The 24690-nt window shown below is 43.6% G+C and overlaps 1 protein-coding gene across 2 annotated transcripts in view; it reads left to right on the forward strand.

The window, feature by feature from the left end:
- The window catches only part of exoc6b (exocyst complex component 6B), a 73799-nt gene that overhangs the window by 1283 nt on the left and 47826 nt on the right, over window positions 1-24690 (forward strand). For both annotated transcript variants that reach the window (XM_069172108.1, XM_069172109.1), the window contains exons 2-10: window positions 6972-7137; window positions 7827-7874; window positions 7968-8058; window positions 8301-8346; window positions 9149-9353; window positions 16200-16376; window positions 18165-18233; window positions 22372-22455; window positions 22840-22886. In XM_069172108.1, coding sequence (XP_069028209.1) covers window positions 6972-7137; window positions 7827-7874; window positions 7968-8058; window positions 8301-8346; window positions 9149-9353; window positions 16200-16376; window positions 18165-18233; window positions 22372-22455; window positions 22840-22886 — 933 coding nt within the window. The remainder of the gene's footprint in view (window positions 1-6971; window positions 7138-7826; window positions 7875-7967; window positions 8059-8300; window positions 8347-9148; window positions 9354-16199; window positions 16377-18164; window positions 18234-22371; window positions 22456-22839; window positions 22887-24690) is intronic.

The following is a 24690-nucleotide window of genomic DNA, read 5'->3' on the forward strand; positions in this document are numbered from 1 at the left end:
ACAACTTTGTGTGACACCTCTGGCTGTCACATTCTCCTTTGCAGAGTGTGTGTGTGTGTGTGTGTGTGTGTGTGTGTGTGTGTGTGTGTGTGTGTGTGTCAGGCCAACGAGTCGACATCAGGAGTATTATTTTCCTTTTTACACACACTTTGCGATGCTTCATCGCTTCCAGCAACTCTTTTCTGTCCGACTCATTCTCAGTATTTCCACTTTACCCAGCACACACACACACACACACACACACACACACAGGAAACCCAATGGCAGGGCCTAAGTTTGGAGCTGTCAGCTGCATCATTGTCTATATTTAGCCCAGAGGGATGTCTAACCTCTAAAAGAGTTTTATTGGCAAATGTAACCGATGAGGAAGGATTCAGCGTTACGAAGCTGAGTTGTGGGACAGTTTCCTTAATGCTGAATCTTTCCAGAGAAATAGTCTTTTAGATTTAATAATTTTCTATTTCACACGTCAAACAGAGATAGAAATGTCAGTGGAGCTTGATATCATCCTTTTAGTCAAATTAAGAATCGAAAAGACTCCAACAGAAGCTGTTAATTATAAGTTGATAGACCGTCAGTCACAGTGACAGCTGGTGGTTATACACTAAATGGCCTTTCCTACTTTGAAAGTATTTTTTTGAAGGGCTGCCACAGATTATTTTCACAGATGACTTATTTTCATGGAATAATTTAAGGACCATAATAAGAAGTGACACCATAACAACATTTCTGGGCGTTTTCCAAGCTGTTTTAAAAGCAATTTTATGCCACACTTAATTATTTCCTTTTGTATTTTGTAATTTTAATTACCAAGTTAGTACTAATGACTGCTTTTGTTGACCTTCAACTGTGGCTTGCCTTTAATATTGTATTCATCCTGTTTTGGTTTAGTTTTTACTGCTTAATTTGTATTTTATGGTCTCATTTGTTTTCATTCTGGCTGATGTTGTGCTGCACTTTGGTCTAAACTGACTTGACTAACAATTCATCAAGTATATTAATGGATGGGGCAATTAAGCATTAGTTGCAGCATTGTTTTACTGCTCCTCTGGTTTCTACTCGAACATGACGATTCTGCTGCTGCTCCTCCTGTGATAACTTACCCCGGACCGAGACTCCTCAGACAGCCGTGAATAAACAGTGTGTGTGTGTGTGTGTGTGTGTGTGTGTGTGTGTGTGTGTGTGTGTGTGTGTGTGTGTTCGTGTACTAGTGTGTTAGTGTGTGTGTTAGTGTACTAGTGTGTGTGTGTGTGTGTGTGTGTGTGTGTTCCCCTGCAGCAGGACTGTTCAGGTCGAGGCGAGCTGCAGAATTCCTCTCTGACAGCAGAGTAGCTTTTGATTAATATGACAGGAGGAGGTTACTCCCTCAGGTTACAAGAATTTACCTAAAGACCGGAAGTCTCTTGACACGCTCCTCTATATGTAACTATTAAAAACCGTTATAGCGTGTTTGTATGTAAGAGTGTGTAACCTGGACACTGACGAGGCGGTGAAGTCCTGCAGGTTCAGCCGCAATGACATTTGAAATATTTAAAATGACATTAAAGAGCCAGAATTTAGATTTCGACTGTTGCGGTTACTGCAGGGCAAACGACATCTGTAGATATTCATATTTCTTACAATGTAGACGAAGCAGGTTTCTGTCGAGCTTGAATCCTCCTGTCGGCTTTACGTTTTATGGTAGAGGAAGGTCAAAATACGCTTATAGTACAATAAATTTCACAAAAAGTATGTAAAAAGCTCAAATTTGGAGAGAATTAATTTTACTTTGTGACAATTTACAGCCAGGAAACGAGTAGCACAGGTCAATTACTTTACTCAGTTTAAATCTCTGTTGGCATCATGTCATTTGCCATTGAAAAGAAAACCTGGAGTCATTCTGTGGTTTGTTGCATGCTCAGCTGCTTTTTCCAGCGGCTGCGTCTAATTGCGTCTCTTTTCAAGGTGCTTTTCCAGCAAAAATAATAAGGAAGCTCCCAATAAGTAACATGCAGGATGTTTCCCAGGGGGCCGAAAGTTCCTGCAGGGCTTTGTGATTTGTGTTTCTACAGCCGGGCCAAAAAGTCCCGGGAAGATCAAGCAGATGAATTTGATGATTTATCGAAAGCACAACAAGAGTTACATTCGTTGGAAAAATAGACGGCAAAGCCGAAAGTCTCTGGAGACTTAAAAATCCTACTTGTTGACGAATTAATGACGATCGAAACCCCCAGAAGTTCCTTGACCTTCAAAAAAATACTGCCTCCTTAATCGGGTTGTTTTTTTGGGGAGTAAAACTGTCTCCCTAAAACTCCACGTAGACTCTGGAGCCTTTTGGTGGAACTGCATCTGAAGCCTGTGAACTCTCGCTGCTTCATTGCTTCATGTGATGAACTTAATTTGTGGTATTTCTTCTATTTGTCTACTTCTTCTTCAGCTGTTTATATTTCAGAGCAGCCAGTGAAAAAAAATTAAATCTCCCCTGAGGGAGTGTCTGATGTTGTCACAGAGCAAATGTGTCACTGTTAATATCAGTGAAAACAGGCGATTTAAATATGTCACTTCAGGATCTGGCCGATTGTGATGGCCATATTTTAATATTTATGTGTTAACAAAATCCCAATTCATATTTTTAGATAACGTTTTTTATTGTGTTTATTGTTTAAAAAAACAAACACCTTTATATTCCTGGTTATTTTTAAATTTGTGGTGCTAAGTCGAACCTATGAGGCACCGCACGCACGGTCACGCACGTTTATTTGTTTGTTTGGCTTTATACATTCGCTGTCAGGTCATATTACTGTCAGATAAATACGAGTAGTCCACCAAAATATCAGCAGGTGAGTTTAAAGGGCTGTAATGTGTTTTCTAGCATTTTATTGAAGATAGATGATCTCCAAAATATCACGTCTGACATGAATCAGTCTTAAAAGGTCAGGTCCAGAGCAAAGGTTCTCCAAAACTGTTTTAAAGACGTTGGAGGGGAAAAGTTACGGCGGCGTCCCGCTTCAGCTCGACTCGAAACCAGCTGTCACCTCTTTTCAACAGCCAATCGGCTCGTAGCAAAGTCAGGTGGAGGTGTGACGGGGTCGGAGAGCTGCACAACTAAATGGAAACAAGTCCAACACCGTAACGTACGTGCACTGTAGAAAATACCCAAAAAACTAAACAAAATTGTTGCCATGTTTTTTGTTTACATCAGGCTAATCAGGATGTTGTAATGATGTCCTTGTTTCTCTGGTGCGCCCTCTGGTGGAGTCCTCCAGTAACACGCAAACACAAAAGGCAATTGTGGTCGATAACGTTCAACGGTTGTAAACATGTGGTTAAAAAAAACAAGTACGTCTCAGGCCTTCGGTGCGGCACCCCACTGTTTTCTTTAGATTATAATTTAATTTTTTTTTTAATATACATATATATATTGAAATTATTATAGTCCAGAATTACGTGAAAATGTCTAGTATTTAGTCCGATAACTGAATCAACGAATGGCTCCAGAAACCCGGGAAAACTGCTGTTCCTGCAAATAAACAACTAAAATCCTCCAAGAGTTTCAGTTTATATCAACATGCTTCAGAGAAAACCTTCAAAACACTCAAAAAAGTGCTTTGTTTGAGTTCATTTTGTCATTTCAACGATAAGAACTATAGCCTCGTTTCTTTTTACACCAGAGTGGAAGAAAACAAACCGTGAGACTTCAGATGAAACAACAAACTATCTGGACAGAACTAATCGTGTTGAGCGCTGGTCGTTCTCGTGGAGTTTGTTTTCCTCCGTCCGGCTGCTTCAGCGTGTTTTGAACGACGTCCGTTGTTTTCCACCTGTCGCAGAGCGACGGTGCCGCTCGTGTTTCGTTGCTTCAGAAACAGCTGAACGTGTGACGACCTTCCGTGTTTCTTATCTGCAGTCGAGCTCGTTCTCGGTCGGCTAATCTCATCGGTCGCGCTCCTGAGACCGTGTCGAGGCCTGAGCACTGGCTTTAACTAGAGTTAGTGTGTGTGTGTGTGTGTGTGTGTGTGTGTGTGTGTGTGTGTGTGTGTGTGTGTGTGTGTGTGTTGAGCATTGAGCTCCACCCTGTGATTAACAGCGAGCGGTTGGTGAGTTTCGTCAGATTTAGCCATTAATGACAGGACGTCCACGCACCTGCTCATTATGTGGTTTTCTACGACACAGAAAATGCTCATTTCTGATTGGTTGGCAGGTGTTTATGGAGCAGCCTGGACATTGGACAGTTTTACCATACTTCTGAGTCAAATATATGTGTGTGTGTGTGTATATTAGATTACCATAGCAACAATACTGATGCAATATATTGATATTGATATTGATATAGATTTTTTTTTTTTTTTTTGAGTCACTCCTTGATTTCTGGTCAGTGACCTTCTCAATTAGCAGTATGATGATCTCAGTTTTAAATAGTGTCACATTTTAGACACTCTCCGTCTGAAGGGTTGAACTAGTGAGAGGAGGCTTGGAGTAACTCGCCACACACACACACACACACACACACACACACACACACACACACACACACACACACACACACACACACACACCCTGCTGAGTCATCAGTCTGTACTCTGTACAAACACATCCATTCATTCACTCTCAGGTTTTGGTCCGTGTCTTAAGTGGGTTAAGATCCTATTGAGCCAGCTGTCGAGCAGTCGGAGACGCGTTCCCCGAAGAGTTGTTTACGATGATGTCATAACTGAGATTCTTCCATGTCAGCAGTTTTTTAGCTAGAAACCATACTTTCCTGCTCTTACTCCTCCTCTCTTGTAACGCAGTCGTCCACTCTGAAGTGACATTTATACACAAGTAATGCAACAAGGACACATGACGCTGGTGTATTTTCTGTTGGGCTTCAAAACAGGAAGTCAACCAGTTGAATCACCAACCAGAGACCCCTGAGTCAAGTTGAGCCACAGACAAACATCCAAAGCAGTGCTTGTTCTCTTCATCACAGCTTCTGGCGTTCTGCACGGCTTATCATCAGATATTTTAGTTTTAACTTTGAGATCATTCAGAGGCCACAAAAAGCAGTATTTCACCTATTTGAGGATTTTTTTTTTTATAGCCCCGAAGAGATGAAAGATTAAAATATTCTATGTAATGGAATGATTTTTAGAGGCTAAATAATGTCGAAGTAACTCCTATTTCACTATTTTAACCTTTTGTAGATGCTGAAGATGGTAAAAAATTTCTAATATTTAATATTTTGAAGGGACGAGAAGGATTTTTAAAAAAAGTAAACCCAACTGTGTCTTTAATGAACTGTTTAACTGTTTAATGAAGGTTTAACTCAGGACCCCTGAAGTGGGCCTATTTGGCATTTATGTGCAACATATTCAACTTTTGTGCTCCAAACAGATGTGGAGCACATCCTCCCCTCCAGACGCTGCACGGGGGGGCTAACGTGCTAATCTCAGCTTGTACACACACTGACGCTCGTGAAGTCGCAGCTGAACGTAACGACGAGCCTCTGATTCATCACTATCGTGATCCCAGTTCTGATGGAAGAACTTGTTGTTTCTGTGATGTTATTTGCAGCCAGCTCGCACTGTGTGTGTGTGTGTGTGTGTGTGTGTGTGTGTGTGTGTGTGTGTGTGTGTGTGTGTCTAAAGAAAGCAGTCTTTGGCGTCAGACCTGCTCGCCTATTGTACAAGTCGGGCATTTCCTGGTCAGCAGGATGAAGGGTGAAGGAATCTGAGCTTTACACAGGTGTGTGTGTGGGGAGGGGGGAGGGGGGGGGGCTGTTTTGTTAGCACAGAGCACAGGAAGCGCTGCAATCACTAAAACAGGGGGGGATTGTCCACACGCAGAATCAGTTGAATGAATCTTTGAGAGGAAGATACCTTTTTGTTGTTGTTGTTGTTGTTGTTGTTGTTGTGGCTTCAGTTTGGTGGTTTTCTGTGTTTGTTCAGTCTTTTCCAGTCTCGCTGTAGATAATCCAAATGCAAAAATGTCAGACAGCGCGAGAAAGACGACACACACTGCTGGAAAGGAAAAAAAAAAGGCAGATTTGTAGGTTTCCTGACAGAAAACTGAACATATTTTAGTATTAGAGGAACCAAAAGTCACCTTCAAATATAATGTGTGTTTTCCACTATTTTCTGACATTTTGTTTTGTTTTTTCAAACAGTAACTGTAAGAACAAATACAGTGTACAATTATGCATGACTTGTTGCTGGCTTTTCCACATTAATATCTTTTCATATTTGTCTTAAAATTTGTCTTTATTTAGTTTTTTTTTGCTGAATTCGTCTTTTGATGGTCGGATATGTTTGATTGAATTGTTGTGCAGCAACTTTCTGTTCTGTTTAAATGTGCTATAAAGAAAAACTGACTTGACTTATTACTTAATATAGCATAAAAAAAATGGGCCTCAGCATGAACTGCTGTCATGGCTGTAAGCGCTCCTGAAGCGGACCTGCTCAACGGTGTTGAAATGTGCAGCGGGGTGATGAACGCTGCAGCGGCGCCCTCTAACGGAGACTCATCGTAGATGCAGCCGGGTTCCTCACTTTTCCTCTCCTCTTCCACCCTGGAAGCGTTTTAATTAGTCAGTAATTACAGCTTCAAGTTAGCCGCTTCTTATTTTCAGCTTCCTTTAGGTTCTTCTATACATGAATCCGCCTGCAGGGACTGTAATCAGTTTGCTGTAATGACTGAGCACGTCTCGTCCTGTGAGACGTTTCAATTAGAAAAAAGTCATTTTGATGTAGAACCAGCAAACAGCTCCAGGACTTTGTTGAAGCATCAGATTTTTTTGTACATAAGGCACATAATGCACAAAAAGATATATTTTGTCATTTCAGCTGTTTTTGTTTGTTTTTGACGTGAAATTGTCCACAAAAAGTTGACCCCCCCCCCCCCACCAAAAAAGGGAATCATTTCAGTTTGAAGGTGTAAAATCCCAATTTCAAAAAGCAACCACAGGCTTCGGAGGATATTTCCTCACCTGTCGTGGTCTTTTTGTTTCCCTCCAGGTCGGTGTACGACGGTCAGGAACATGGCCTCTTCATGGAGAAGCTGGACGCTCGGATCAGGAACCACGACCGAGAGATCGAGAAGATGTGTAACCACCACTTCCAGGGCTTCGTGGACTCCATCACCGAGCTGCTCAAAGTACGAGGGGAGGCGCAGAAGCTGAAGGTGAGGAGGGATGAAGAGGAGGCGAAGATTAATATTCAATTCAATTTTATTTATATAGCGCCAAAATCACAACACAGGGTATTTCATGGCACTTCAACACATTAAAGTCCTTTACAGCAGAACTTTACAACATTACACAGAGAAACCCAACAATTCAACAATTCAACAATTCAACAGTTCAACAATTCAACAATTCCCACATAAGCCAGGAGGGAAAAAACTCCTCTTTAAGGGAGAAAAACCTCCAACAGAGGGAAGAAAAACTCCCTTTAACAGGAAGAAACCTCCAACAGAACCAGGATCAGAGGTGGGCGGAGCATCTGTTAACAGAACCAGGCTCGGAGATGGGCGGAGCATCTGCCTTGGCCGGTTAGTGGTCAGAGGAGAGCAGAGAGAGAAAAGGACAGCATAGTCATGAACTGTTGGTGGGCCGACAGTCACAGAGCAGAGACATGCAGCTCCATGACGGGACATCTGCAAAAGAAAGAACAGAAAGTACACGAGTGAAGGAACTGAATGGAGGCAACAGACAATAAGAAGAAACTATGGGAGAGAAAAAGCATGAAGTTAATGAGATGTGATGGTGAGATATGAGTGGAAGGAAGATGTGGAAGAAATGGATGTACGAGAAACAGATGCAGAAAAACTGAAGGAAAGGAGAATCCCTGATATCTTTTTTTGTCTCTCAGAGTCAAGTGACTGCGACCAACAGCCGTCTTCAGGATGATGGAAAAGAGGTGAGTTAACGGCTTCGTAGATATCAATACTGTCTGACCAGTACTTCCTGGACGTGTCATCACCTCCTCTTCCTCTTCCTCTTCCTCCTCCAGCTCATCAGTTCTATGGAGGACCTGAAACGGTGTCGAGTGCAGCAGAGAAACATCGCCACCACCATCGACAAGCTGACGCACTGCCTGCCAGGTGACACGCAAACATACACTTCTGTCTGTGTCGGTAAAAGAGTCCCAAATGTTTCTTCCAGTTTCTTTTCATTCATTTTTTTACGGAGAGAAAAGTTCAGTTTTGTTCCGTAGAAAAAGATGAAGGTTTTCAGTTGGGACTGTTTTCAGACGACCTTTTATTTTCACAACGTTTATGTCATCGTCACACTTCTCAAAAACAGATTGCTGATGTTTTTTCCTTCGTGTCTTTGTGCTCCTCAGTCCTGGAGATGTACAGCAGACTGCAGGAGCAGATGAGGGCCAAAAGGTTTGTCAATGAGTCTTTGTTTCTGACATTCATCGACGCCGAGGGACCAACAGGTTGGAGTTCAAACGAAACCCGGAGAGAGAGGCAGCTTCCTGATTGCTGCAACTCGTCACTTCCTTTAAATCACGGCTGAAGATGTTTCTGTTCATGAAATAAGGACTCATTATGTTCTCTGGTGTTTCTATTGAACTCTTTTTTGTCTCGAGGCCTTTTTATGTCTTTTGTAAAAGCCCTTTTGAACTGCCTTGTCGAAACCTGCCTTCTAGGAACTCTCCTTTTTTTCTTTTTCTCAAGTTGAAACATCCAAAAATTCTCCAAACCACTTGTGGTGACTCAGGTTATTACCCTGAGATATCACACCAAATCTGCTTGCTTGATATTTAAATAAAGCGTTCCATACCGCCTTCCTTTAAAATCAATCAGTGCTCTCGGGACACTTTGTGTCTTCTCTACTGGCCACTAGGTGGAGCCAGAGCTCTTGGAACGGGACCTCGGATCTATCGTTCTCCCTCCTTCTCCCCTCGGGAGTCGGCTCGCTCATAAAATAAGTTGTTTGTGTTTCTCCTTCTCGCGGAGAGCAGGCCGAGGTCAGCCAGGCCGAGTCAAAGTCAAATAGATTTTAACCCTGAATTTAAAAACGAGTTAAATTACAAATCAACTGAAGAGACTGAATGAATACGTGATGTCGTCCTTTTACACCTGGTGTGTGTGTGTGTGTGTGTGTGTGTGTGTGTGTGTGTGTGTGTGTGTGTGTGTGTGTGTGTGTGTGTGTGTGTGTGTGTGTGTGTGTGTGTTCCTGCAGGTACTACCCTGCGCTGCGGACCCTGGAGCAGCTGGAGCAGACGTGCCTCCCCCGGGCGGGTCAGTACCGCTTCTGCTCCATCATGGCGGAGAACATCCCCAAGCTGATGACGCAGATCCGGGACACGGCCATGACGCAGCTCAGAGACTTCCTGGAGAGCATCCGGAAACACTCGGACAAGATCGGAGAGACGGCCATCAGACAGGTACACACACACACACACACACACACATGGACGAATCTGTGGACAAACACCTTCAGAAGCAGTTTTTCTGAACTTGATTACATTTGCTTGTTATTGGTGGAGAAGTCTTCTTCTGACTACCAGTTTCCAGTTGTTATACACACAGTTGCGACCTGTGTGTGTGTGTGGTTGTTGTTGTTGTTGATGATGATAAGGACTGTGGAGTGTCACTGGCCGGTCTGACTTCACACCAGGTTGTTTGCTCTTCATGTCTATCTGTGTGTGTGTGTGTGTGTGTGTGTGTGTGTGTGTGTGTGTGTGTGTGTGAGTGTGTGTGTGTGTGTGTGTTTCTCTTGCTCTTTGGTTCCACTGGCAGTAAACAAGTATGTTGGCGCTGCAGGAGACGGCGTGGCTTGTCAACGAACATGCACACACACACACACACACGCACACACACACACACACACACACACACACACACACACACACACACACACACACACACACACACACACACACACACACACGCAGAGACCTGAGTCTTTCAGCTCTTACCTCATTGTTTCTCTGTTCTCCAAGGCCGAGTGTGTCTGTTTGTGTGTTTTGTGTTCTCTCGTGGCATCCATAGCTCAAAGTGAGGGCTCCTGTTTATTTGTGCGCCTCCATTACGCTGTTACACGGAGGGACGGGAACGAGTACGGAGCGTCCGACGACGGACAGATGAGCGGACGGGGACTCGGCCGTGTCGTATATTATAATCAGCACTTCCTTTGTTAATACTTGTAGATTTGGACGTTTAGGAAACACAGAGTCATCACATCAGCGTGACAGTCTGAGACACACGAGGCCTTCGTCTCTTTTACAGCACAGAACTGTCCTGCAGCTTCACTGCTTTTCCTTCTTAATCGCTTGTGTTTTGCTGCCAATACAAAGTCAGGAAGTTATCAGACATTCAGGACATTTTTACCAGATAACAGCTTATTTCACACCTCTAGATAGCAGTTTACAGCTTTTGTTTTAGGAAAAACCAACAAGAAGCGAACTTGTTGTGTTTGTCCTCTAGATGTCACTAGAGGATCGCTCTTCATTCATAACGCTGCTGCTTCTGGTTGACAGCAGTTTTTTTTTTTTTTTAAAGCTGTACCTTCTGGAGAAACAGGGCTCGCTGATGAGTACCACAACGATGTGAACTGAATTCTTGTGGCCTCCACGGTCGCCGGATCTCAACCCACTCGAACAACTCAAATGTCAAACTTTCCATCATCGAAAACAACAAACGAAGAAATGTTTTTCTTTCAATTTGTCACTCAAGAACATTTGTGTAATTCCACTTCATTGCAACTTCTTTAGGTCAGCAGATTAATAGTTTAGACTTTGTACATACTCATTGATATTGTACATCCATTCTTACTGAGAGCTTCTCTCTCAGACGACATCGAACATTTCCAGGAAATAACCAACCTGTCTTTTTGTTTAACAAACAAGGTAATCCAACAACTCACTTCCTTCTTGTAACGGTCACATGACCCCATGACTGCTCGTGTGTGGTGATTATATTGGTTGACCCGACCCGAATCAACAAAATCACAACCAAGAAAATCTCATTTTCAAACTTATTCTGCCAAATGTGGACAAAATTATTATCTAAATGCAAGATAGCAGTGTTTCCTGAAAACAAAATGTGAACGAACTCATAGAACTGCAGTTACGTCCAGTAACTACGATTTATTTAGTTGCTGTGCATCCTTTTCATTTCAGCTCAGTGGAAGAGTTGCTCGTGCATTTTTATGTCGCTTACAGGTCGCACTAAATTGTCTGATGACAACTAAACTCATTACTTAACTGTAAAAAAAAAAAAAAAAAAAAAAAGTAAACAAAAATCCCAAAATGTTGCTTTCGAGGGACAAACCAAAATATCAGCATTTTAAGGTAGCAAGTATCAGCGAGTCGTAAGGATGCTAATGTTAGCATCAGGCTAGGAGGGCGTTCTTATTTTTAAAGATAAATCAACACACAAACATACAACTTTTACCATATAAACTTATTTGGTTTTTACTCCCAAGTATGGAGGTGATGGTGATCAAATTGAACCACAATCCTCCAGATGACCCTCGAAAGCGGCCCAGATAGCACATCTGCACACTAACAACCCTTCAGTGACCCTCAGGTGGGAGGTCCTTGGACCACAACTGGAGAACTAGCGGCGTAGAAAATCCACTTGCAGTCACTGAGGAAGCTAACCGCTAACTCCTCTGACCACTCCAAGGGAGATTATGGAGACCCCAGCAGACCTGATACTGATACTGGGATTATGTTGTTGTATCAGATGTTTGGCTCAGAGCGCACACACACTCTCAGTCTCGTAACTCTCTGTGTGTGTGTGTGTGTGTGTGTGTGTGTGTGTGTGTGTTTGGATGGACAAATTAGAAGTTCTTCCTTTCCTTTTGTCCCTCTCTTCTGTCCCTCCATCTCGTCCTCTCTCAGACAACGTGTCTCTCTAGTGTGCTCTGTTCCAAATTAGCTCCAAGTCTCCGTACCTCAGCCGTCGTTACACCGAGGATGTGAAAATAAATAGATCTGGGGGAAGAGGAAGAGGAGGAGGAAGAGGAGGTGGAGGAAGAGGTGGGGATGCAGGGAGGAGACGGAGGAGAGCGAAGGGCTTCACAATGGAGCTATTGTCTGCTGCCACATGCCCATGGAGGAGGAGGCGGAGGAGGCGGAGGAGGAGGCGGAGGAGGAAGAGGAAGAGGAAGGGGAGGAGGAGGAGAGGGAAGTGGGAAGTGGGGGAGAATGAAGAAGACGAAGAAAGGACCAAAGGATGAGGTAGAAGGTGGCAGAGAAAGAGCAATGAAGAGAAGGAGCAGAAGATGCAAAAAATAAGGGGAGGAGAGAAGAGGTTCTGATGTATTGGAAGAAGAAGAGAGGAACATTATGATGAATGAGAGGGAGAGGAAAATGTAAAGGGAGAAAAAATGTGTGGGGAAAAAACAAAGTACCAGAGTTTGGGGAAAAAGAGGAGAGAGATGGAAAAACTTTGGATACTTCCGCACGAAAAAACGTACTGCTCCTGCGCACAGTTCCCGCGCAACAGGAACAGTCTCTGAACTTTTTTGATCCCCTCCTCGTACTAATAAAGAGATGTGAATATTAAAGGAGGGTGAAGAGGAGGAAGGAAAAAGAAGAAAAAACAACACAAGGTCACTGAATTGGAACCTGGATCAACAACATGATCCGGTTGCGTTGGCCTTCGTCATACATGTGCAGGTGCACGTTCCTGCTACATGCGTCAGTAACATGAACGGAGTAATTTAACCTTTTACTCCATGATTGAGGATCAACAATTTGTAGATTTGATTGCCCTCATAATAATATAAACCTTCGTGCTGTGTCTTTTTTTCTCTGCTGAGCATAATTATGCCACTCAAATTGGTTTTCCTGGATCCTGTTTCAGGAAGCCGAAGAAAACCTACATGGAGAAAGAGCAGAAAGGAGAAAAAGAAGGATAAGATACAGTAGAAAGGATTAAAAAGAAAGGAAAGGAGGAGAGGACTCTGAAACCAGAATCATCTCCAAATCTCTTTGCCATTCTTTCGTGACTCTCCAGTAATCAGTCATCGCCCTCTTTCTCTCTTAAAATATCTGTCCCTGTCTTTGTCTTTCCATCTCTTCATCTTTCCATCCTTCTTTCTTCTCCTTTTTTATTTTTTTTATTTCTTGTATTCAGCAAAAGACGAGTCCAGAGCTTCTGCTGTGTATTCCGTAGTCACACACACACACACACACACACACACACACACACACACTCTCTCTCTCTCTCTCTCTCTCTCTCTCTCTCTCTAATGGGAAACAGATTGCCAGGCCTGTGAAGTGGAAGAAGATTGATTACCTGTATCTAGTTACTGAACACACACATGCGTGTGCGTGCAGCGAGGGTGGCTGAGGGCACACGCTGGGTCGGTGTATTGAACCATCACAGGCTAAACCAAAATAGACTGTTATGGGTTGTTGTGTCACTCATCCGGCGTGTGTGTGTGTGTGTGTGTGTTGTCCGCCGAGTAATGCTCCACAGTTCACTGCCATCAGACACCATTATTTCTGGCTGGAGGGTCCGCCTGCCAAAAAGTGATCTATAGTAAGGGATGTCCCGGTCAGGTTTTTGCCCTCCATCCTGATCCGAGTCATTTAATGTGGAGTATTCGTGCATACAGGCTGCCAGAGAGAATTTTGGTGTTTCGCTGCATAAAACAGCTGCACGACGAGTGCAGTTTTAATTTTTTTTTTTTTTTTTTTTTTTTTTTTTCCAATGCCGGGCCAAATACAACACCTGTACCTTTGGTAATGAAACCAAAACAGCAACAGGGTTCCCACTCGAAGTCAAATATAAAATTCTCTGACTTTCAATGACTAAAAAAAGCCGAATTTCCACTACCTATATTGACCTTTAACACCTTTTTTCAGTTTGCCTCTTTTTATTCTCCCCTTTTTCAAGTGGCTTGAAAGTGAACTCTGCTGTTTGGTTTTGCAACTAAATTCACGATGTTAAAGTCAACAGATGCTCATCAAAATGTGGTCAAATTGTTGGTAGTTAAGCCCCCAACCCCCCCACACACTCTTTTCTCCTCCTCCTCCTCCCCCTCCTCCTCCTCCTACGTCTGCTCTCAGTCCTGCACTCCTTCACTCTTCCCCGTTTCTAATGGGGTGTTTTTCGACATGAAATGACGTACATCCCCACACTTGTGCTTAAAGTGCCGCACCGAATACCCTCTCCGAAGGAAAGAAGGCGACAAAAGATGGGGTTAAAAAGGGTTCTGTTGGCGGCAGGACCCAGTATTGTGTGACTGGTAAGAATTCACCTGTCAAAGAATGCCGGAGCTGAATTCAACCACGTCGTTGACGTAGGTGCTGACGTTTGAATGTGCAGCTTCACATACTTCAGCAAAGATACTTTTCTGTGTCGGCCATTCCTTCGTTCATGTCGGCCTTTATTTCTTTTGAGGTCCGGCTATGAAAACGTGTAAGAAAGGAAGAAGCTGACTGAATGGAGTGTTTAAAAAAAGAGGAAAGCTTGCACTCTTCACTTTGGGGTTTGACGTCTGGTTCTTTTCTTGTCTTCAGTCGCTCTTTTTTTTTTTTTTTTTTTTTTTGTTAATTTAAATTTAGCAAAAAACACTTTTCGTTGAGCGGTTGTTTGTTAAACATTCTTTGCAGCTTTGTGACCTTTTGTTCACAGGAATGAGACTTTCCACTGATTTTGTTTGTCCTTATTGTCCTATATGACTCATTAGTCTACTGTGTGTGTGTGTGTGTGTGTGTGTGTGTGTGTGTGTGTGTGTGTGTGTGTGTGGGGGCATTAGATCAAAGATGGCATTGTGTTTTTTTTTTTCCAGCATCTCTTGATATTGTGTTCTCCTGGGCCTGTGCCTATCCACCCTCGAAAGCACACCAGTTTTTCTCATTATCGTTGTCATTAATGACTCAAATCGAGCCGCTCGAAGCCTCTGACGCATTTATTGACGTCCCGTTCGACAGATTTAAGCGTCACGAGGTAGCCTACGTGCTGGCGCCGGCTGAGCAAAAAGGAAGCGATTGCAGTCGATTTTTCAAAAGGACCTGAGGCGGATCAGGGTGTGGATGGAAAGATGCACTCAGATCTGAGAGGGTTCCTCCCTCCACCCACTGTAACGAGGGTTCCCACAGAAATATTTACCACGACGGAGCCCCGGCGTGGGAATACAGATCCGAGAGTCAAAAAAACAAAAAAAGAAGCCTCCAAACAGAAATCAGACATATTTAACGCAAAATAATGACTTAAATTCAAATGTATTAAGATAAGATCGAGATGAGAGGACTCGCCCACCTCTACAGTAAACCAGCCTTTGTTTTTATTTTGTTTTGGATACGAGCTTCCATTAATTTCTAACCAAAACTTCCTGTTTTTTTAATATTTTTTTTCCAATCAGTTTTAGTTTTGGAAATTCCCGATCGCACAATGCCGCGGTGTATCATTTCCCATAATGCTCCTCAAATAGCAGCGCAGACACCGGACGGTTCGCCTCAGACGTTACCGCACGTCGTATTGTTCTGTAGAGAATCTTTCCATTTCCTTCTGCATCTGCCCCGCCTTTCTTTTTAAAATGAGGGTTTTTTTTGGGTCATTGCAGCTCGAACCAAAACACATGTATCATATGTTTAGTCAAAGTGTGGATTTATGTTGCCTCAGTTTCTGCATGATTTAGTTTTTATCTGTAATTTTGTGGTAAAATTTAGCCCCCAGAACAGCTGAAAGCGAAGGTTGTGTTAAAACAGATCAAACGTGTCCGTGTCCTCGACACTCATCTTGTGTGCTTTGTTTTGGGTTTCATTGACTCTTCATCCTTCCTGTTCTTCCCTTCCTGCCTTGCTCTGATGTTTTTCGTCGGTGCTTTGGTAAATCACTTTTATAGGTCCTTTTCCAAAAGGGGGGTTTTCATGGGACGAGGAGTGGCTCGAAGGTCTCGACCTGTGACGTCGTAGAACCGGACAGAATTTCGTAGCTTTTTCCCAAAAATTGTCTCTAAAAAGGGGAAAACTGTTCTTGTCTGTATTGTCCTGGAATCCCTGTTGTTTGCTATGTGCTATGAAAGGACCAGTACCAGTACATGTGAGGACAGATACAGTATCAGTGTTATCAGTCAACATCTGGTTTTGGTGTCAAAATCAAAGAGTTTCCTCTGTTTTGCTCTGAAGCTGAACGCAGCTCGTTCCTCGTCCTCCTCTGTGGAACCTGAAAGGGGTTCTGGGAAATGTAGGAAGTAACTGACACAGAGGGGAAACAATGCAGGTTTGAATCGTTGGTTTCTGATGTACATTTCTGTTGTTGTGCTTCAGGCCCAGCTTCAGCGCTCGTTAGACAGCTCCGTCTCCACGCAGCCGAGGGCCCTGATTGGCCGACGCGGCAGAAAGGAGGCGGCGGCGGCGATGGAGAGCGACGGGCAGGGTGGCAGCCCGGTATCCGAACAAGACTCGGGCATTCTGGATGTGGAGGACGAAGAGGAGGATGATGAAGTGAGAAAAATACAAGCACACACACACACACACACACACACACACACACACACGACATTCTGTCCCTTTCGTACATTATAGCAGATGACCTGAAGCAGAGAAGACTGGCAGCTGTCTTTCCAAAGGACACCTGGGTTACACTCTCCCCCTTTAAACTGCATGTACCCCCCCCATACACACACACACACACACACACACACACACACACACACACACTGTCCATACATGATTGGCACCCAGTTCAGTTTGGAGACAAAGTTCAAACCATGAACTCGTGTTGTTACAGCAAAAAAAAGAAAAGGACACAGAAGGCATTTTTGACACTGAACTCTCGGAGTCGTCCCTTGCGGGGATCAAAGTTCCTCCCGGCAGCCCTTGTTGTTCCCTCTCAAGGAAAAGCACAATTACAATGAAGCAGGAGAGAATAGAGCTGAACTTGTCACCCCCCGCGCGCTGCCATTCTGTTTTAAGGTCCCCGTCGTCCCCTCGGCTTATTTACGTCCTGTAAACTCGACTCAACCTTCTTCACGGGAAGACCTTGGCTCAAACAAAGGCCTGACCCCGCGGTCGCCAGGGTTACGACCGCGTTGGCGCCGACGGCCGCTAAGATGCCAACCGTCAGCGTCCCGTCTCCTCACGCCAACCCCTGCCACGTCTCTCCCTTTCTTCCCCTTCCCTTCGTTTACGGTTGTCCCCTGTGTCTCCGAAACCTATTTTGCTTTGCTCCCTTTGTTCTTCTCATTTTCCTTTTTTTCTCTCGTTTGTTTTTCACTCCTCTCTATTTTTTTTAACGTCACCGTCTTCCTTCTAAACTTTTATGTTACTGCAGGTTTTCATTTGTCTTTCGGTCTCTCGTTCATATTTTAGCTTCCAGTCTTAAAGCTCCACCGACCTGTTTGTGTCGGTCTTTTTCTGTCAGCATCCCTCCGGTTCTCCCTCCTCTCCCTCCTCTTCCTCCTCTCCCTCCTCTTCCTCTCTTCCTCTCTTCCTCCTCTCTGTCTCCGTCCACCTCTGTCTTTAAGTGGTACAGCTCTTTGTTCTTATTGTTTCGGGACTCTCTGCGTGTTTGTATGCGGTTACATCAAAGCTGGCATTGTGCTGCGCCTCCAGTGATTTTTACAGAAAGAAAACTTTACAGAGGGCAAGAGGGCAAGTTTTTTTTTTTGGTGTTTTTTTTTAACTTTGTGTTTGTGAAAATGGGTAAATTGCCACCATGTTGTTCTCTGAAGACAGAGGATGTGGGCAGGGAGGAAGGGACGGTGAGATGGTGAAAAAACAACTGCTGATGCTGTTGGAAGACGTACAACTGTAAAAACTGGACTTAATTTGAGCACGTTTGTCTTTATTTGAGTTCCTCTTAACCAGATACGAGGAACGAGTCTGTAAAACATCCACTTCACGGCTGTAGAAGAAGAAATGCCCAGTTTAGACCCACTGATTTTAAGATGAGCCAATTTTTTTTTTTAAAGTGACCTCACCACATGTATGAGGTCATTTCCACTTAAATTAGTGATTTTTTTTTTCTTGGTGAGTTAAATTAACAATAAAAAAAAAATGAATTCAGTATTATTTATACGTATACTATACTTATACTTATTACCTCGCTTTAAGTCTGTAATTCAATCTAAAAAAAGCAGCATTTTCTACTTGTTTCAAACCTTTAAACACTTCTCTTGTTTTATTTCTTGACTGAAAGTAGCTGATTTTAAGATTTGCGAAGTTTATATGATTGAAATAAGTTTGTTGCGTCACGTGGAGTCTGAATGTACAAACTGTTTCTCCGTGCAGGTCCCAGGAGCTCAGGACTTGGTGGATTTCTCTCCGGTCTACAGCTGCCTGCACATCTACACTGTGCTGGTGAGTTCCTGCTCTTCTTTCATCTTCACGACTTTAACCTCTCACCACAGTTTCCTTCTTTCCTCTTATATAACCCACCTCCAATACTGTATCTCCGCCTGCTCCACGCACATGATCACTAACTGAAATGTATTGACGTTCCCGGAGCTCAAATTCAGAACAATTCTGTCTGAATCTCAACATCCAGAGTCAAGAATGAAGCTTTAACTTCAGTGGGTTTAATTTTATTAACTTTTTTTCACATCTTACTTCAGAACAAATACTTGTTGTTGCTGACAAGTCTTTTCTACTGGTTGTTATTGACAAGATGAGTGAATTTAAACCATTATCAACTTTGTTTTTGATTAAATAGAATAATAAAACAACAAGAAGTTGTATATAACTTTATATTGTCATCTAATGTCTCTTCTGCTTTTTTGTGCTGTTTTTTTTTTTTTTAATCAGATTTAGTAAATTTAACAGCTGATAAATTTAGATACTTTCTATTATTCATGCAACATATATGTCAAGTCAGTATTGGAAACCCTCCTCATTGATCTGCACCATGACCTCTAACGACCTCATGCAGCCAAAGACAATAAGAGGACGGTTGGACGAACGGCCCGTTGCCTCGTCTCACCCGGCTGGAGTGTGTGTGTGTGTGTGTGTGTGTGTGTGTGTGTGTGTGTGTGTGTGTGTGTGCGCGTGTGTGTGTGTGTGTGTGTGTGTGTGTGTGCGTGTGCGCGTGTGTGTGTGTGTGTGTGTGTGTGTGTGTGTGTGTGTCTGGGGGGGGGGGCTCTCTGGCAGGGCAACAGGAAGTGCGCGAACTTTGACAGGAAAGAGAAAGTGAACAGGCAATAGAGCGATGAAGGGACGGAGGAGAAGAAAAAAGAAAAATAAGCAAGCATGGTTGAGGTTAGAGAGGATGTCGAGGGATGAATGTGTTTGGGAAGGAGGAAAGGTTTGATGTTAGAGGAGGGTTGAAGGTTAGAAGAGGTTCGGACAGGTGTTAGACGGTGCTGCTATATTTAACACGTCCTCCATCTCAAATCAAACACCAAAACACAATGAAACACATCATTTACAAGGTGATTATTGACCGGCGAAGACCAGCAATTCATTTTACAAATCAGAAGTAGGAGAAGTATGTGCTGTTTAAAAAACCCTTTTGCGTTTCAAGAGGGAGCCATTGCTGTCTCATTAAAATACCTCGAGACATCGCTTGAGTCAGGTGGTGGGGGGGGGGGGGGTTGAGCGAAACTCGGCAGATTGAAAATATGAGGGAGGTTTTTGGTGTAAAGAGCTGGTGGTACGGGAAGGGAAGCGGTGATAATGTGAAGCAGAGAGGAGAAAACAGGGGAAAGATGAAATAAGGAGTAAATTGGAGGCGAATGAGGGGGGGGGGGGGCTGACGGGCAGGAAGGAGAGAGGAGAGAGTGAATCAGCTGGAGGGCGATAAGGAGGGAGGTCACGGGGAGGTTAAGGGGCAAAAACAGGAAGAGAGAAGGGAGAGGAGAGGGGGAGGAGAGGAGGAGGGAGAGGAGAGGAGAGAAGGGGAGAGGAGAGGAGAGGAGAGGAGGAGGGGAGGGTAGTGCGTTTTGTCTCGGGAAGGTGTCGAAAGGATCGACCTCTCCACCTCTGAGGTCAGTGTCGTGCTCTCCAACTCTCCTCGTTTATTTCCGTGTTATTCAGAACGTTTCTTCGTCCTCTTTGTTCTTTTCGCTGCAAATATTATGTTCACATCGGTTTGAATGACGGGCCGCTGGCAGCAGAGGCGGATTTAAACAGGACGAGAAGAAACGCCAGCTCCGTTTGCTTGTACCGGGGGTTAAAAAGAGGAAAAAAAATAAAAAATCACAAACACCAGAGCGACTCGTACTCACTCAGGCTCGGAGAGGTTTGATTTATTTTTCTAGCGAAACCTGGACGAGGAATCCCATTTGCAATCAGGACCTCGGCTCTCTCCAGCCTCTCTTTTCCATGTTTCCACGGTTTTCCACCGGCCGCCGAGCACCGAACAATACTCCTTTGTTTGACGCGCTCGCGGCGCACGTTGAGAAATGCGTGCGGAGTCGTGACCGATGTAAACACGGGCTCGAAGCCCGACGCGCTCAGAGGGAAGCGGGAGGTCAAGTGTGTGTTTCTGAACGTCGGTCCAACAGGTGGACTTTCAACACGTCGGTTTGTCACCTCTGACCAGATAAAACCAAACGTTACAAAACCAACCGTGAGGATGCGACAAGCGGAAACGCTCCCAAACGAAGACGTATGAACGTCTTTCTCCTGCTCACATCTCCTCGTTTTCTTTCTTGGTTTTTCGGTCAGATTAATGTCGCATTCGTCCGTACGTCTCGTCCTTCTGTCTTTCTTTGATCGTCGATGAGCGCCCTGTTTGTTTGTTTTCACCTTCGGTCTTTTACTTTAATTTCTCCTTTCTCTCTGTTTGGTTTGTATTTCTCTGCATAGCCCCTGCACCTCTGTGTTTCTTTGGCACTGACACACACACACACACACACACACACACACACACACACACAGTCACACACACACACACACACACACACACACACACAACACACACACACACACACACAGTCACACAGTCACAGACACACACACAGACACACACACACACACAGACACACACACACACACAGACACAGACACACACAGACACACACACAGACACACACACACAGACACACACACACACACACACAGACACACACAGACACAGACACACACAGACACACACACAGACACACACACACAGATACACACACACACACACACACACACACACACACACACACACACACACACACACACACACACACACACACACACACACACACACACACACACACACACACACACACACACACACACACACACACAGTCACACAGTCACAGACACACACACACACACACAGACACACACACACACACAGACACAGACACACACAGACACACACACAGACACACACACAGACACACACACACACACACACAGACACACACAGACACAGACACACACAGACACACACACAGACACACACACACAGATACACACACACACACACACACACACACACACACACCACACACACACACAGCCCTGTACTTCACCTCTGTACTCCCTCCGTGTCGCACCGTGTAAGTTCACGGCCTTCTGATGCCGCTGGTGTTTTGAGCACACATTGTTCAGCCGAGGGTCAAACTGGGAATTAAAGAATCAGAGAACAATTTTGTCAGCTCGCGACATCAAACTGGACTTGAAACACTTTCTCGATGTGCGCCGGTGAGATTCGTCTTTCTGCAGCTCGCCACACTTTGTTTTGTAACTTTGTGCGTTCAATGGCCATTGTTCTGAAAATAGGGCTCAAATAGAGAATATAGTAGAGTTGCAATACAAAACTCTCGTCTGTGCACTCTGTTGTCTTGATGTTCACATGTTAAATGCAGAGCTTAAAAATACGTTTAAAAAAAAAGGTCAGGCAGAAAACACTGTGTTGGAAAAAGTCAAAGGTAATAAACACTGGTGTGTTTGTTCACTTTACTGAATGTCTCTGTTGCTCTATCTCACCTCCTATCAGAGGGATAGCAGGTGGTCAAGCAGCAGTGTGTGTGTGTGTGTGTGTCTCTCTCTCTCTCGGAGGGGTGGTCTGGTCAGTAGCTTGTCATGTTATCGGTCTGGTTCTGGACGTTTATCTCTGAGGTCACCAGCGGTGACGGTGGGCTCTGGTCTGCAGAGCTTCTGTGTCATGAAAGGAAGAGATATGAGGTGGTCCAGTTTAGAGAGCCCCCACCACACTCACACACACACACGCACACGCACACACACACACACACACAGACCGTCCGCTTTATTTTGTTAAATATCACGTGTATTATTAGCATTGTGGAATTGAATTAAGTTTCAGCGTCTCGTCGTGGAAACTCTGCAAGTTGTTGACACCAACGCAATGAAACAAAAAAAAAATTAAAATACGTTTTTTTTTTTCTTCTCTAACTTCCTCTTTACATTTTTAGATGATTGTTTGTGGGTTTTCCCACATTTAAAACTGGATTTAAATTGATCTCCATGTCCCGCTGCGACGGCGCTGAGACTCCTGTGTTCGGTCCGTCCTTCCGTCCTCACCTCCAGTTTGTGTTTCAGGGTTTGCGCGATGTGTTTGAGAACTACTACCGAAAGCAGAGGAGGAAACAGGCTCGCCTCGTTCTGCAGCCGCACTCTAACATGGTATGACCCCGCACACCTCTAACTACACACCCTGCAACCTTCTCCTGCACACACACTCCTCTTCCTCACACACACACACACACACACACACACACACACACACACACACACACACACACACACACACACTCCCCTTCCTCACTCACACACACTCCTTAACCGAACCAGTGTGTATAAAGCATAAAACAAAGGTTTTAGATTCAGACATTTGAGTTTTCTGGTGTAAATTGATTTCCGAACACGTTGGTATTTAATTGCTCTTTATGTTAATGCCACCAGGTGAGTTTTTTTTGGTGTCAGTAATAGTTTGTATCTTCCTGTTTGTCTTCTGCTGTTGGACTCTTTGTCCTTTTTCTCTGTTTCTTCTTTTTATTTTCTTTCCAGCATGAAACTCTGGAGGGATACAGGCGGTACTTCAATCAGATTGTCGGGTAAGAATCCATCTCTTTTTTCTTTTTTTTTTTTGCCCTTTTGTAGTGCAAATAATTATAATTTTTCTCCCGGCAAAAACTCATGAAATTTGGCAAACAGGTCAGTCGTGGTGGAAATGTACATATAGGTTTAGCCTGTGGGCGTGGCCAAACGGCTCGCTGCTCATTTTCCGATCCTCACGTCCTTTTGCCCTCCTCTTCTTCCGTCCGTCCGTCCGTCCATCCATCCACCCATTGTAGGACTTCTGTGTAACTTGGCAGAAGACCGAGCGAAACAGAGAAAACTCTTGACTGAGAGCAAACACGCAGCGTTTAGCGACACCTCATTTCTTTTGAGTGACTTTTGATCATTCGACATCTTTCCGCCCTTTTTCATTCCTCTCTGCCCACACTCACCCCGCCCCTCCTGTTTCTCCCTTTATACTTTTCCTCCCATCCATCACTCCATCCAATTCTCTCCGCTGCATCTGCACACACACACACACACACACACACACACACACACACACACACACACACACACACACACACACACACACACACACACACACACACACACACACGTGTAGCAGTGACGATTGATAGAGTGTGTGTGATGGCGCTTGGCGTATTGCTGTTATTCCTTCTGTCTGTCTGACTGGAGCAGACGCTTCTATAAACACAGCCAAAGACTGGACACTAACACACACACACACACACACACACACACACACACACACACACACACACACACACACACACACACACACACACAGAACTGTTATTCCCATCTGAAAGCGCCCTGCGTTGCTGTTTCTCGGCCGTTCGATGTTCCCTTCATCCATTGATCCGTCCGACCAACCGTGTTTTCAACTGCATCTCTTTGTCAAAAAGAAAACTCTATTTGTACCCTTCAAAATAACTCAACATCCTGTTAACGAAGCTACTTTCCGTCTCTTTGTTTAAACTGTTGCCTTATTTGCAGACACAGGACTTTAATAATTTATATAATAATAATTTTATATTTTAATTTAATAATTACATGTCTTTATAAGCAGAGGCGGACAAAGTGCTCAGATCTTTGAAGTAAAAGTAGAAATACCACAATTACAATTACAATTAAAAGTACTGTCAGCAAAATGTACTTAAAGTATCAAAAGTAAAAGTACTTATTATGGAAAATGGACCAGTTTAGATTGTTAATATTTATTAAATTATTAGGCTATTGCTTTGTTGACGTGAGCATCCTTTTGATGTTTTGCAACACACATTACTGCTAAATATTCTAATGTATATATAACATTCCATATATAGCAAACTGATCATATGTTTCAGGTATCAAATAGTCAACTGAAAAGTGTTAAGTTACCAAAGCTGTCAAATAAATGTAGTGCAGTGGCGGCATAAAGTAGCATCACATGGAAGTTCAAAATTGTACTTAATAGATAGATTGAAAATGTTACAGCAGCTTAGTTTTAAAAAGATTAAGAATAAATGAAACTCCTATAAAAAAAATAGTGATAGTAAAATATAAAACTAAGACATGTACAGTATATTCAAATTAAAATAAAATAAAATAGTGCAGCAGATAAAGTAGTGCAACTTTAGCACAGTGTTTGAGTAAATGTCTTTAGTGACTTTCCACCGCTGTTTATAATTTGACACTCAATCATAAACCAAATATAGAAAAATGGACGAGAAGGAAAACATATTTATAAAATGACCGAGTATTGAAAAAGTTGGTTGTTTAGTCTGCTGCCTGTAATTTTTCAAGGAGAAACTGCTAAATATTTATTGCTTCCAGCTTCACAAATGTGAGGATTTG

The sequence above is a fragment of the Embiotoca jacksoni genome, unplaced genomic scaffold (assembly GCF_022577435.1).
Source record: "Embiotoca jacksoni isolate LCO1_2020_lvr unplaced genomic scaffold, fEmbJac1.0.p SCAF_51, whole genome shotgun sequence".
In the NCBI taxonomy this organism is placed as follows: domain Eukaryota; kingdom Metazoa; phylum Chordata; class Actinopteri; family Embiotocidae; genus Embiotoca; species Embiotoca jacksoni.